Below are 12,783 nucleotides of genomic sequence, written 5' to 3'. Positions count from 1 at the left end.
ACATTGGCAAAGAAAAGACGAAAAACGCACATTCGTCTCGTTCCATTCTTGTCCAAAGTCTGCCCTTGGGTACTTGCCTTCAAGAGACACGCACATTGCTGACGCACGCTTTCCTCCCGCGCCCCAGAAGACACGATGCCCTCCGCCATCGCGGCCTCCGACCTCTCGACGAACCTGAGCGACACGGATGACTGCGGCACGGTCGCCCCCGAACTTTTCCACAACCTCAAGCACGACAGCTCTGTCCTCTGTCTCGCTGTCAGCGCCGAGCAGGAGCGGATATACGCCGGCACGCAGGATGGCGAGATTGTCGTGTGGTCGCTGGCCACCTTCCACCAGGAGCGCATCGTGCAGGCGCACAAGCGCAGCGTCCTGAGCCTGTACCTGACACCCGACGGCTCGATGCTGTTCTCTAGCGCCGGCGACCCGCTGATCAACGTGTGGTGCCCGAAGACAATGAAGCGCCTGTACGAGATCTACAGTACCTACGACGTCGGCGACATTTTCTCCGTCGCCTACAGCGCGCAGCACGAGACGGTCTACGTCGGCGCGCAGAACACCTCCATACAATGGGTCAGCTTGTCCGACCCGAACAACAGGGTGCCTCACGACTCGTCACAGCACCCCGACCGAAGGAATCACAGGTTTTTTGACTCGAGGGCTGCAGGAGGATCAACGACGCCGCGTCGTACCGACGAGCGGTGGACCCAGATTCCTAGGTCGGAGAAGGTCGTCGAGATTCACCCGGGAGCGCTGCAGATGTTTGCGCACTACGGCTACGTATACTCGATGCTGATGGCGAAAGGCCCGACGGTCCTGGTGGAGCCTGACGAAGAGGTTTTGATCTCCGGAGGTGGCGACGGAACGATTAAGCTGTGGAAGCTCGGCGCCGAGGGAGATAAGCAAGCTGAGGAGAGCGACCGGGAGCCGGGTCTCCAGGAGCTGATGTCACTTGGGTCTGATGATGCCGAGTCGGTCATGTCTTTGGCCATTGACGGCTCGTTTCTCTATGCAGGAAAACTGCAGGGCATCATTGAGCTGTGGGACCTCGATACCAAGTCCAAGCTGAGGGTGATCAAGAGCCACAAGGGCGACATCATGACCCTACAGATGAACTGGGGATATCTCTTCAGTGCTTCAAGATCAGGATCCGCAAGTGTACGTTCGCACGTTTCTTCCCATGGTTCGCAACTAACTTCTGCAGAAACACTCCACTGTTCACTACGGCAAATACAAAGACACCCAGACCGCGAACATCAGCCAGAAGTACCAGTGCATAGCTCGCTGGAAAGCCCACGAGGGCAAGGTCCTCGCATCCGCAGTAACGACATACAACAACAGGCAATACTACATCACAGGCGCCAATGACAACGACGTAGCCATCTGGAACATCGACTGTTCATCATACGAGCAACAGCAAGACGTGGATGAGGCAGACGATGTCATGGTCAAATCATTGGGAGAATTCGTCTCGTATCGCACCGTCTCCTCGCGACCGGAATTCGCAGAAGACTGCCGAAAAGGAGCGACTTTCCTTGGCTCCCTGTTCAAGCGCCTGGGTGGTCAGGTCGAGATGCTGAGCACGGAAAGCAGTCCCCACAACCCAGTCGTCCTCGCCAAATTCAACGGCAAGCTCGAGCCAGCTGAGAAGCGGAAGAGGATCTTATTCTACGGTCATTACGATGTCGTGCCGGCAGACAATAAGAAGGGCAAATGGGAAACCGACCCGTTCCAAATGAAGGGCATCAACGGCTATCTTCATGGCAGAGGCGTCAGTGACAACAAGGGACCTATCATGGCCGCCCTGTATGCCGTCACAGACCTTCTCCAAGCAAAGAAGCTCGCCAACGACATAATTTTCCTCATTGAGGGCGAAGAAGAGTCCGCCTCTCGCGGTTTCAGGGAGATCGTCCGCAAGAACAAGGACCTCATCGGCGACGTGGACTATATTCTACTAGCCAACAGCTATTGGCTCGACGACGAGGTTCCCTGCCTCACATACGGCCTACGTGGCGTTCTTCACGCCACAGTTTGCGTCGACTCTCACTTACCTGATCTCCACTCCGGTGTTGACGGTTCATACATGAACAACGAACCCCTCTCCGACCTTACGTCCACACTGTCCAAACTAAAGGGTCCTGGAAACAAGGTCCTCATCCCCGGCTTCTATGAAAGCATCTTGCCAGTAACTGCCGAAGAAGAAACCCGCTACGATGAGATCGCGTCGACTCTAATGCGCCAGAACCCTGAAAAGGGTCCTGAGGACAAGCTCAAGACGGCGCTGATGGCCCGCTGGAGAGAACCTAACCTGACTATCCACCGATACAAGGTATCTGGCCCGGACGGCAGTCTAGTCAGTAGCCACGCAAGCGCAAACATCAGCTTGCGTCTGGTGCCTGGTCAAGAAGTCAACGATGTCATTGCCTCCCTGAACACTTATTTGGAGTCCGAATTCGGGCTACTCGAGTCCAAGAACTCGCTGTCCATCAAGATCGATAACAAGGCCGAACCCTGGCTTGGCGACCCCAGCAACGAGATCTTCCAGGCACTCGAAGAAGCCATCGTAAAGGCTTGGGGTGATGTTTTCGACACCGGAGATGCCAACAACGGAGAAGAAACATCGCAAGAGAAGAAGAAGGCACAGAGGCCAAAGAAGCCGCTGTACATCCGCGAGGGTGGCTCCATCCCCGCCATCCGCTTCCTCGAGAAGGAGTTCGGCGCCCCGGCTGCCCATCTGCCCTGCGGCCAGTCCAGCGATGGCGGTCACTTGGACAATGAGCGACTAAGAGTGATCAACCTTCTGAAGAGCAGGGAAATCATTGGTTCTGTCTTTGCGCGGTTGTAGCACATATCTATCAAAAAGAGGGCGTTCGAGGGGTGATTAAATAAAGGATTCTGGATTGTAAAACATAGAAAGGATACCCAAAAATCAAAAAGCATTCCTAGAAGCACACGCACCGCGTTATCTGTATTGCGAAATGCTTGACTCGCACCGTTGCTCCAAATGTCGCCTCCAACCTCCCCATTGACGTGATCCGAACTTCGGCCTCCCGGTGCCGATTCCCACCGGAGAGCTTCCCGGATTGGGCTTTCCGGCTTATCTTATCTTATCAACTACACCCGGTCAACTCCCCCGACGTCGTCTCAAGCTGGCATCTCTCACACAACATTCCCCAGTCTCATAAAGCGCTCATCCTGATGTATTGAATGTTTTCTGGATCTCACCGCATCTCACAGACCTGAAAATGGAGTACAAGCGCCAATCCCCGACGGCCGTCAAGGTCAAGCCGCGCCTCATCATCCACGGCGGCGCGGGCAACATCAAACCCGCCAACCTCGCGCCGCCGCAGTACACCGAGTATCGCGCCGCCCTCTTGACAATCGTACACACATTCCTCCTCCTCACCCTCGAAGTCAGAACTAACAGAGGAATTACAGATCAGCAAGACAAACGCCTACATGACAACCCCCACCACCACAACCGCAACCGCAGCCCTGCCCAGCGCCCTGGAAACAGCCGTCCACGCCGTCACCCTCCTCGAGAACAACCCGCTCTTCAACTCGGGCCACGGCGCCGTCTTCACGCGCGACGGGATCAACGAGCTCGAGGCCAGCGTGATGGTCACCCGCGGCTTCGCCAAGCGCGGCGTCGGCGTCACAGGCCTGCGGCACGTCAGGAACCCGATCCTGCTCGCCAAGGCGATGCTCGAGCACGGCGAGGCGGACCTCGGCGGCGGCAGCGACTCGCACCCTTCCTCCTCTGAGATCGACGCGCCGTCTGCGCAGGGACACACGCTGTTGCACGGCCCGACGGCAGAGGTGCTTGCGGAGAAGTATGGGCTGGAGCTCGTGGAGCCGGGGTACTTCTTCACGCAGCGGCGGTGGGACGAGCACATCCGCGCGCTGGAGCGGGAGCGCACTGGCGAGGAGGGGAACGCGACGTGGAGCAGGAGCGAGTTCCTGCCGCAGGGGACGGTGGGGGCGGTGGCGCTGGACGAGGAGGGGGTGGTGTGCGCGGCGACCTCGACGGGCGGGCTGACGAATAAGTTGACGGGCAGGATTGGGGACACGCCGAGTGTGGGCGCTGGGTTTTGGGCGGAGGAGTGGGTGGAAGAGGGGGATCCGACGGGTGTGTTTGGGAAGGGAGGCTTCGGCTCTGGGGGGGTGATGTTGTCGGAGAGCTTGAGGGGGTTGATGGCGGATTGTCTGCCTTCATTGAGTGTTTACACGCCGGCGTTTGGGAAGGCGGTGAAGACTACGAGAGCGATCGCGGCGTCGGGGACGGGGAATGGGGACTCGTTTTGGAGGGTTGCCGCGGGCAGGACGGTTGGGGCTGTGGCGAGGTTTAAGCCCTTGTCGGGCAAGGAGGCCGTGTCGTTCGTTGCTGGAGCCGGAGGGGAGTTGCAGAGGAGTGCTGGAGACCGGTGGCGGGTTACTGGCGAGGGCGAGGGCGGGATTATTGGCATCGAGGTTGCGGTTACGAGGGACGAGGAAGGCGGTGTTGTCGGTGTCAGGTCGGAGATTCTGCAGGATTTCAACTGCAATGGGATGTATCGGGCGTGGATCGACGACGAGGGTCTGGCGCACGCGAAGATTTACCATGACGAAGTCGAGGAGGGCGTGGATGCTCGGCTGTACGCGGAGAAGTGGTGATGATGCGGTGTAGAAAGACAGACCTAAGATGAGCAGTGCGAGACGTAGAACGCAAAAGTAGACAGATGGCGAGTTGAATATCAGTACAATTCCTATTCACACAGATTCCATACTCGTGTCAAAAGGGGAGAAGTCCGCCGTATCCCTTCTATCTCGGATCATGACCCAGGCCGTTTCCAAACGTCAGATAGCCCGTGTCGATCTGTCCCAAGATTGCCATCCCCCAATTTTCGTCCGGTTCAGGAAATCCACGAAGAGATTCTCCCCAGAGTCTCCAGTCCCGGTTGACTGGAGCCATTTGTCTATACTACATGGAACGCCTCCCCCTGCCGCATAGCGTGATTTTGGTCGATTAAAAAACAGAAGTCGTCGGTCGTGGTAAAGACAGATTTCAACATCCCCCACGGAAAAGAAGGTTGAACTACAAGAGTAGAGAGTGGTCGGTTGCGTCGTCGTTTCGTTGGCGGCGTGGAAGCACCGCTTCGGTTCGTTGACAGATTCAGAAGCATCATGGGCAGCCTTAGACCATGGCGCCGTCTGACGGAGGAGGCTGGGGCATCTTTGAGGCCTGAGGTCAGTACATTCTGGGCGTTCCGATGCTGCTTGGCTTGCGCAGAAACTCACCTCTAACTTGGTCGAGCCCGCAAACATCTTCTGGAATCCGATACCGACACCCTCGATGACAGCCAAGAGAACTGCGCATCCTGTGCACCATTTTGTCAGCAAGAAATATTTTGACAGCGTTTGTGCTTGTACTAACCGATGGCACCATTCCTGGCAGCCTGTTTTCGTTGTGTTAGATATGTCAATTCGTGCGGAAGGTTGTCTTAAACAACACCCATCGCCCGCATCCCCGAGCGACATCAGATCTGCCAGTAGCTGGCTGCACATCTCCCAAGGCCCAAGGGCTGAGACATACGCAGGGAAGACCATCAGCCCGCCAGGGACAGTACTAGAGAGCGCGGTAGAAAATGTACCGGCCAGTGTGGCAGAGAATGCCAACAACTGGTAGGCCTTTGCAATGTGACCCTGGGGCGCGGAGGGTGGGCGGTTCATCGCGGAGGGGAAAAGACTGACCTTGTATCCGCCTCTGATGGCCAAACTTCCTCCTGTAAAGAATCCAGCGATTATGGCGTTCTGTCCTATTAGCATTCATTCCGGCAATGTTCTTTGGCATATTGAGGGATGACTTCAACCACTGCTGGGTGCTTGCTTCACGTCTCTCTGGCACAATCTCTATCACACTCTCTGGCACCCTGCTCTAGCACTCGAGCAGACCTATGTCCTCTGCTGGACCTAGGCTCTCTGGCTGGCCTGGGCCCTCTAGGTGAAGTAAAGGATATCCTTTACCTGAACTATGCCCTCTACCTACCTTAAGTCCTCTAGAGGGACCAGGTCAAACAGAGGGCATCCAAGGGGCATACCTTCGGTAGACTCAGGAGACTACCTAGAGTACTAGAGAGCGTGCCGGAAAGCGTACCGGAGAGCGTACCAGAGAGCCGTAAAGCATGCAGCTAGCAGACTGTTCACCAGCCTACGAGATGAAGCTTGGTAGGTGCGGGAGGGTGGGTGCGGGAGGGTGGGTGTGGCTTAAGCAGTCTCAGCACGTACATAGGGATCTTCTTTCCTCCTAATTCCCTTAACTGCGCAGTCGAAAGTCCTGGGCCTCAAAATCAGCATCAAAATCAGCATCAAAATTTCGAAACTTTTCGAAATTTCTCGAAATCTTTCGAAATTTAAAAGTTTCGAAAAGTTTCGAAGAATTGGAGAGATTTTGTACGGACGAGAAAAGGCCTCCCCAAACGCCAAAATTTCCGCCCAGAACAGGAGCGCGCATCTTAATCGCGGAGATGGCACCAATGCGACGTTCTCCGTACGGTGAGTTACGGAAACCCTTGATACCTAGAGAGACGGGATTAGAAACGCTGCAGAGGTGGAAACAAGCCAGCAGACCTACCATGCCATAGTGTTCCACCAATCGCTTTCAAATATGTCAGTATGTTTTATCAAATCGACCCGAGCCCTGATAGAAGTATGCAAGCGAGAGAGCTGGGTGGGCAGCTTTCGAACCCGGCTCGTGGAAGCTGTCGCAGCTGTCGCAAAGCTTCGGAGGGAAAGGCTCGGGCGAGAAGAGGCGGAAGACTAACCTCCCATGGCAAAAGCACCACCAAAATCTGCGTTGGTCGTTAGCATCACGACATTTAGGTCATGGTGTTGAGGAGGGGCGAACCGTTCAGGATAACCCAAGGGCAGGGGTCGCGCGTGTGATCCATGGCGAATAGGTTTTAACGTTACGTCGTCGGTCGGGAAGGGTTCGTTCGAAGCTGTCGAATCGTCGGTCGAGGCGAGGGAAGCAGTTCGTTCGGTGGTCGTGGAGAATTTGGCGATGCAAAGAGCTTGACGCGGTGCCGAATGCGATGGAATGACGAACACGGACCAAGCTCGGAGTGACAATTTTTTGGGCGCGCGGCAAATCCGCGGTTCAATCTCTTTCCTTATCTTATCGCGGAAATGGACCCGCCTTTTCTAGGGGTCCACCTACTTTTGGGCCATCTCGTCATCGGACGAAAAAGGCAACCTCACTGGACTGCTTCAGTGACAACCTTTGAAAGCTGTAAGTGAGGCGCTTGAGGTTTTGGGTTTTTCAACTGCTGGGTATCCTGGCAATGCCCCCCTCCCGTCTATCCGTTCTTAACCTTGTGCTGCGCACCCACGCTCCCGCTTCCAATGAGTCGTCCATAAATCCCACAATGCCACTCTTCGAGACGAAGGTTATGGGCACAGCGGGGGTTTCACATGCAGAAGGCTCCGTGACCATCTACAAAAGTTTCGGCCACCCTGTTGAATCGACCATGCACACATTTGCCATCTATTCCGTAGGCGCAAAATTTCAATTCTCCGATTTTCTTCATCAACCTCACGTTTCCGATCCAGGATGGCGCGCATTACGGACTTACCACCTGAGATCATAGAATCCATCCTTTGGAGTCTTGACAGTGTTCGCTCACTGATTGCAGCTTTGCGCAGCTGTCGCCGTTTCTATGCATTCGTCCAGCAGAGCGAAAAGATTGCGACAGGAATTCTCAGAAGGAAAATCAGTCCAGCTATCTTGCCCTATGTTGCGGCCTTAGAAGCCTCCTACCTCTGCGACGACTTCCCCGATGTGATTCTGAAACTTATCGAACCCCGCCATGACGACCTAGATGCGCCTTCTGGCGAGTCCGACGAATCCCATTCCGAATCCGAAGTAGACCTTGAAGATTTCGAGGAGCCACTCGACGACATCGAGGGGTCTCTTGACGAATTTGACGACTTCGACACAGAGAGTTCTGATTCCTTCCCTGGCCGCCGCGCCTTCAAGTTCGACTGCTTCCTCGCAGCCCGCAAACTTCTCAAATTGCTCTATGACCAGCCATCCGCCCTCGTCGATATCATATTACCACCAGTCCCGATCTTTGATCTCCATGTTGTGGAGCGCAGATACGACAAGTTCAGTAAAATAGCCACCGACTTCGCTGGGTTTGCTTGGGAACGTTTGAGTGAAGTTGATGGTGGTGTTCCTCAGGAGGTGACTTTGTCATCTGCTGAGCACGACCGTTTTTGCCGGGCCATTTATCGGCTTGAAATCTTCTATGTTCTTTACAATATCATGGAAAGGAACGGGAATACGGTGTACGACTGGTTCTTTTTAAGGCACTCGCCATGGGAGAACGAGCAGATGGCCTGCATATACCATTTTCTTGAGATGAGGTTTACAAGAAGTATGCCACATCCTTATCTTCCACCATCAAATTCGGACAAAGATGCTCACACCTGTCTCAGATACTCATGAAGTATTCGCACATGACGTAGGTTTTGGTAAACGTAAGGTCGACTACTTAAGGCTTTGGACGAAGAATAAGTCTAGGCAGCTGTGGGTCAGTTTTTACAGTCTACAATCTACATCCCGCCGTGCCCTAACTCTATATTCCAGCTCTCTCAAGGAATCGAGTACATTGACGACGTGACAATGCAGCATGACTACGAGTCTAAGAAGCGTATGCTCGAGACGACGGATGGAGTTCATTACGCACACTTCCCTGAAGTTCTGTGCGGCATTGAGCCACAGATGTTCTCCATAGATTATTGGAGGCGCAGTTGGAGAATGACCTTCGCGGACGGTGCTACTATTATCACTACGAAGGAGGGGGTGCTTTCGCGGGTTCTTCGCGAGGAAGATAAGGATCATGACCTGGGTCCTCGTGAGTCTTGGATTGCTGCTAATTTGGGTATGCGGAAATGCGTAAGTCTGTTGATGGATGGCAATGACTGGCTTCGAGAATGTGCCTACCTATTTTGGGACTGGGACCGGGTCAGGAGCTATCAACTGTCCGGTTTGTGGCAACACGCCCCGGTGAGGATGCCTTACACAAAATGTGGTGCAAACATCAAGGAGATGAAGGAATCGTTTGTCGAGCGCTCAAAGATTTGGGATGAGGGAGGTAGGGGCTATTGGAGCAAAGGCGATACTAGCCGTATCGTATGGCCAGAAAGCGAGGCGATGGAACAAGCCTCAGGCTCATAGATGTGCAGCGAAGGTACTTCAGGGATTTTGCTTTTCTGATAGACTGAGAAGGAGTTGGTTCTCGATGTGATACGCAGGAGGCCGACGATCCCGAAAGATACGGTGCTAGAAAGATTTACGTACGCGCTTCTGCCACAAGCTCAGGTTGATGACAACAGTTAGATCGGCCAACAATAGGTGTCAGGAACTTCCAAGCTGAAAACCTGGCGCCCGAGATCGAAATTCGCCGTCATTGGCTGAACTACCTGCAGGAGGCCGACAATTGGCATTCCTCGGCTACCCATTCCACACGTAGCCTGCCTGCCACAACATCGATCAAACCTTGCTCGCCACACGTCGTGACGTCCATATCAAGCCCACCGACCACTGAATCTCTCGCATTATCTCTCCAGGTTCATCTCAAACCCCCCGACTTAACATATCAACTTTAGTATCTGAAGCTCTTGTTGTGGTTTTCGTATCACGTATAAGGTCTCGTCGTGGACATCATGAACCAGAAAATGCGTTCCTCTGATGACTTCTCTACAACATCCACGGTCCTCACCCCTCCTACCAAGTGCAACACTACGGCCAGTCTCTGGAGCGACCGAGGTGCGATTCCCTGGCCAGGAAACACTTATAGAATCATCGAAAAGCACACGAACCGAGCGATCAGTCTCGTCAACGACCTTATTGTCATAAAAGATATGGAAGACATGGCAAAAGTTACCGTAACCCAGTGGCTTTGCGTCGAGAAGAACGGCTACTTTGGTTTCCAACATCCGCCATCGGGGAGGTATATGGGACATGACGGCAACAAAGATCTGCGTGCCAAGGCTACAGAACTCAACAAGTGGGAGCTCTTCACGCCCAGAAAGCACCCAGAGGGAGGCTATCAGCTCCTGTCGCCATACTGGTCTCAAGCTTTGATGGTGCTTTGCGTGGACGAGGATAGGAAGACGGTGGTGAGGAGGAATCACGGGACAACTCTGTGGGAGTTCATCAAAGTCTAGCCAACAATTTAGTCAAAAGGCCATTGGGAGGGTAATAGGCGGCTTGTGTCCTTTCTCGGAAGTGTTCAAGAATGAATTTTACCTGCCTGAAGTGGATTCAAACAAATGCTTCCTGAACACATAAGAGCACCATTTTCGATCGGCTCAAGTGTCACTAAGTGACGAAGTCTTTGCAACTGACTTTACCGGACTCTTTTATACCTATTAAGTCTAGTCATATGACCATTGGCTACTAGGATTGCCTCGCTGTAGACTTCTCTGACCACGATATGCCGCTGGTGTCACCTTTGCTCCAATACCCAGAGCCCCCCATTTGCCAAATCTGTGATCTCTCGTGGAAAGACTCGTTCATTTCTTCGTATTCTCTCTCATCGGGAGACGGTCTCGCATCTGAAAGCTTCGCAAAAGACTTGAGCAGGTGATATTTCTCCACCCGATCACAGTCCCAAAGTACATATGCACAATCTCGAAGTAACTCATGCTCGTGGAGCATCAGGCCAGCATATAATGGTGCACCTTCATGAGCAGCGTACCATGAATTGAAAGGCCCCTGGTCAGGGTCCTCATCGGTCACTCGGCTCACATTTTCGTATAGTAGCTCTTCATCGGGGCCTACGAAGGCGCTGGCGTCTTGATATGCCCCCAGCACGTTGGCTAAAGCTCCAGGAAAGTTTGCCACGCCGATGTCCGGATGCTCTGTGAGCATATCCCTCTTCCCATCGTAGGATTCTTCATTTATCAGTTGATGGATGAATCCAATTCCTTGAGAGAGCTTCATGTAGAGTTGGTTGTCAGCAAAGTACTCCAATGGCGAAGCCGGTCGCGTGTAAGATGTGTACTGACCCACATCTGCCGATAAATATTCTCTTCGCCTCCAGTTAGGTAGTCAACTGAGAACTCGCCGAAGTCGACATCGTGGGCAAGTACATCAATCGATGCTGTGTTTGGTTGTTAGCCATTATCGGTACAAATTGGAGAACTCTACCCATCTCCCTGACTCTCACCTTTCGCAAGTCTTGCTTCGAGGAAATCGTGGATGCAGCCAAGTTGCTCATTTTCCCATAATGAATGTTTCGAAAAGAACCAACTATTAACGTTTTCTTCAAATATCGTGTTTGGGTTGGACGATCTGCCGGTGAACAGCCCGTAGAATATTTGGATGCGATAGAAAGACCTGCAGAAGCGAAATTGCTCTGTAGTTGATAATGAGACGGTCAGAGGCAAGCTGTCGTCGGCCTGCCGAAGACGATTCCATGCATCATTCGCAAAGTCCGTCGTCAAAGCGAGGATCATGTCATGCGTACGGCTCATTTCCATCAACGTAGTCATTGGTAACGATGTCACCCGATTAGCTAGGCTCATTGGTTCTTGATATAGGGCGTAGAGCAAGCCCTGGATTGTGTCGCCATCGCGTGGCCGAGGCAGATTGTAGGCTTCCGAAGCAGCTACTGCGTATGAGAGGAGAGCTGGCGTAACTTTCTGACGTAGGATTGCCGCTGCTATATTCGGGCTCTGCTTGTATGAGGAGTATATATGGCGACAGCTGAGCAGAACTGGTGTGAGCGACCGCAAGTCGTCCAGGTTCCGCAGTATGGAAGCGATCAATTCGCATGGAATGTCGGTAATGAGAGTCATTGTGAGAATGCAGAAGTCTATGGCTTGTGGGAAGAGAGTTACAAGAAGAAATGGAGTAGATAAGGGAGAAACAATTGCGTCGATGACCTGCGGCGAACCAGAAAGGACCCCGCATAATTCTGTCTCCACTTTTGCCGCTGCGCCCATCCCCTAGATGACTGTCACGGCGCTTACAGAAATAGCATGCTCATATTCTATGCTGTTGGTGATGCAGTCTTGGCAATACATGCTATTCTGATTGGTTAGAAATCGATCTATACCACGAGAAAGGGAACATCGAACCAACAAAACTTGAAGATTGCTGCGACCATCTTGGCCAACGTTGCCGCCGAAGAACCTTTCTTCCCTTCTAACTTTTTTCTTCGCAGTTTGCCGCCTGGAGGCGCACCTTGTTGACTGCCGTATGACTCTCACGGGGAAATATTCGAGGGCCAGGATGGCCTGGGCTTCACAGAGAAACCTCTATGGCCACCTATGGGGGTATATGAAGAGAGCGCGAATCGCCTCGATTACAGGGGGCAGGCATCTCCCTCTTCACGCTGCCACAACCCATTACACCAAAATGCCGAAGCAATACTACATTCACTACCTCTGTGACCGCCTCAAGAGCGGTGACAGCCTCACCCAGCTCATCAGAGAAAAAGAGCATGATGTCTGCAAGTTTCGAAGCAAACGCCCTTTCCCTCAGAACCGCAACAAATTCGAAGAAGCATTGTTCTTCTGTCGCCTACTGGCATATGTCATCCTCCGCCGATACGGCCGTAATGATCCATCTCTTCTCAAAATATTCAACGAGTTCGAAGACATCGCCAAAGCATTCGAAAACAACGAGATGACCGACGACCAGTATCGCGAAGTAAACCGGTTGAACCATCCAAAGCAAGACAGCCTGTTGGCGGAACTCAAGGCAGCACTGTAGCTCGATGGAGCAGTAGTTGA

At 53.2% G+C, this 12,783-nt stretch overlaps 6 protein-coding genes across 6 annotated transcripts; 4 read left to right on the top strand and 2 right to left on the bottom strand.

Moving 5' to 3' along the window:
• Positions 1-135: 135 nt before the first annotated feature.
• On the top strand, positions 136-2,845 carry DUG2 (putative di- and tripeptidase DUG2; the record flags this gene model as incomplete). Its single annotated transcript, XM_036645528.1, has 2 exons — positions 136-1,158; positions 1,205-2,845. The coding sequence occupies 2 exons, from the start codon at positions 136-138 to the stop codon at positions 2,843-2,845; spliced, it is 2,664 nt and encodes an 887-aa protein (XP_036489553.1).
• Positions 2,846-3,245: 400 nt separating this feature from the next.
• iaaA (Isoaspartyl peptidase) lies at positions 3,246-4,653 on the top strand (the record flags this gene model as incomplete). The annotated part of the gene is made up of 2 exons (XM_036645527.1): positions 3,246-3,383; positions 3,439-4,653. The coding sequence occupies 2 exons, from the start codon at positions 3,246-3,248 to the stop codon at positions 4,651-4,653; spliced, it is 1,353 nt and encodes a 450-aa protein (XP_036489554.1).
• Positions 4,654-5,173: 520 nt separating this feature from the next.
• CGCS363_v013677 (Mitochondrial import inner membrane translocase subunit tim17) lies at positions 5,174-6,926 on the bottom strand (the record flags this gene model as incomplete). Its single annotated transcript, XM_036645526.1, has 9 exons — positions 5,174-5,221; positions 5,278-5,357; positions 5,414-5,427; positions 5,573-5,790; positions 6,265-6,313; positions 6,438-6,555; positions 6,611-6,634; positions 6,801-6,827; positions 6,884-6,926. 9 exons carry the CDS (start codon positions 6,924-6,926, stop codon positions 5,174-5,176), a joined length of 621 nt encoding a protein of 206 aa, XP_036489561.1.
• A 662-nt stretch (positions 6,927-7,588) lies between these two features.
• Positions 7,589-9,217, top strand: CGCS363_v013676 (uncharacterized protein; the record flags this gene model as incomplete). Its single annotated transcript, XM_036645525.1, has 3 exons — positions 7,589-8,414; positions 8,476-8,570; positions 8,627-9,217. 3 exons carry the CDS (start codon positions 7,589-7,591, stop codon positions 9,215-9,217), a joined length of 1,512 nt encoding a protein of 503 aa, XP_036489562.1.
• A 1,224-nt stretch (positions 9,218-10,441) lies between these two features.
• On the bottom strand, positions 10,442-11,844 carry CGCS363_v013675 (uncharacterized protein; the record flags this gene model as incomplete). The annotated part of the gene is made up of 3 exons (XM_036645524.1): positions 10,442-10,981; positions 11,053-11,147; positions 11,214-11,844. 3 exons carry the CDS (start codon positions 11,842-11,844, stop codon positions 10,442-10,444), a joined length of 1,266 nt encoding a protein of 421 aa, XP_036489559.1.
• A 562-nt stretch (positions 11,845-12,406) lies between these two features.
• On the top strand, positions 12,407-12,763 carry CGCS363_v013674 (uncharacterized protein; the record flags this gene model as incomplete). Its single annotated transcript, XM_036645523.1, has 1 exon — positions 12,407-12,763. The coding sequence occupies one exon, from the start codon at positions 12,407-12,409 to the stop codon at positions 12,761-12,763; it is 357 nt and encodes a 118-aa protein (XP_036489560.1).
• Between the last annotated feature and the right edge of the window lie 20 nt (positions 12,764-12,783).

This window comes from Colletotrichum siamense (genome assembly GCF_013390195.1).
Source record: "Colletotrichum siamense strain Cg363 chromosome Unknown KSG_Cg363_contig09, whole genome shotgun sequence".
Taxonomy (NCBI): domain Eukaryota; kingdom Fungi; phylum Ascomycota; class Sordariomycetes; order Glomerellales; family Glomerellaceae; genus Colletotrichum; species Colletotrichum siamense.
This window is presented reverse-complemented; position numbering and strand designations above follow the sequence as displayed.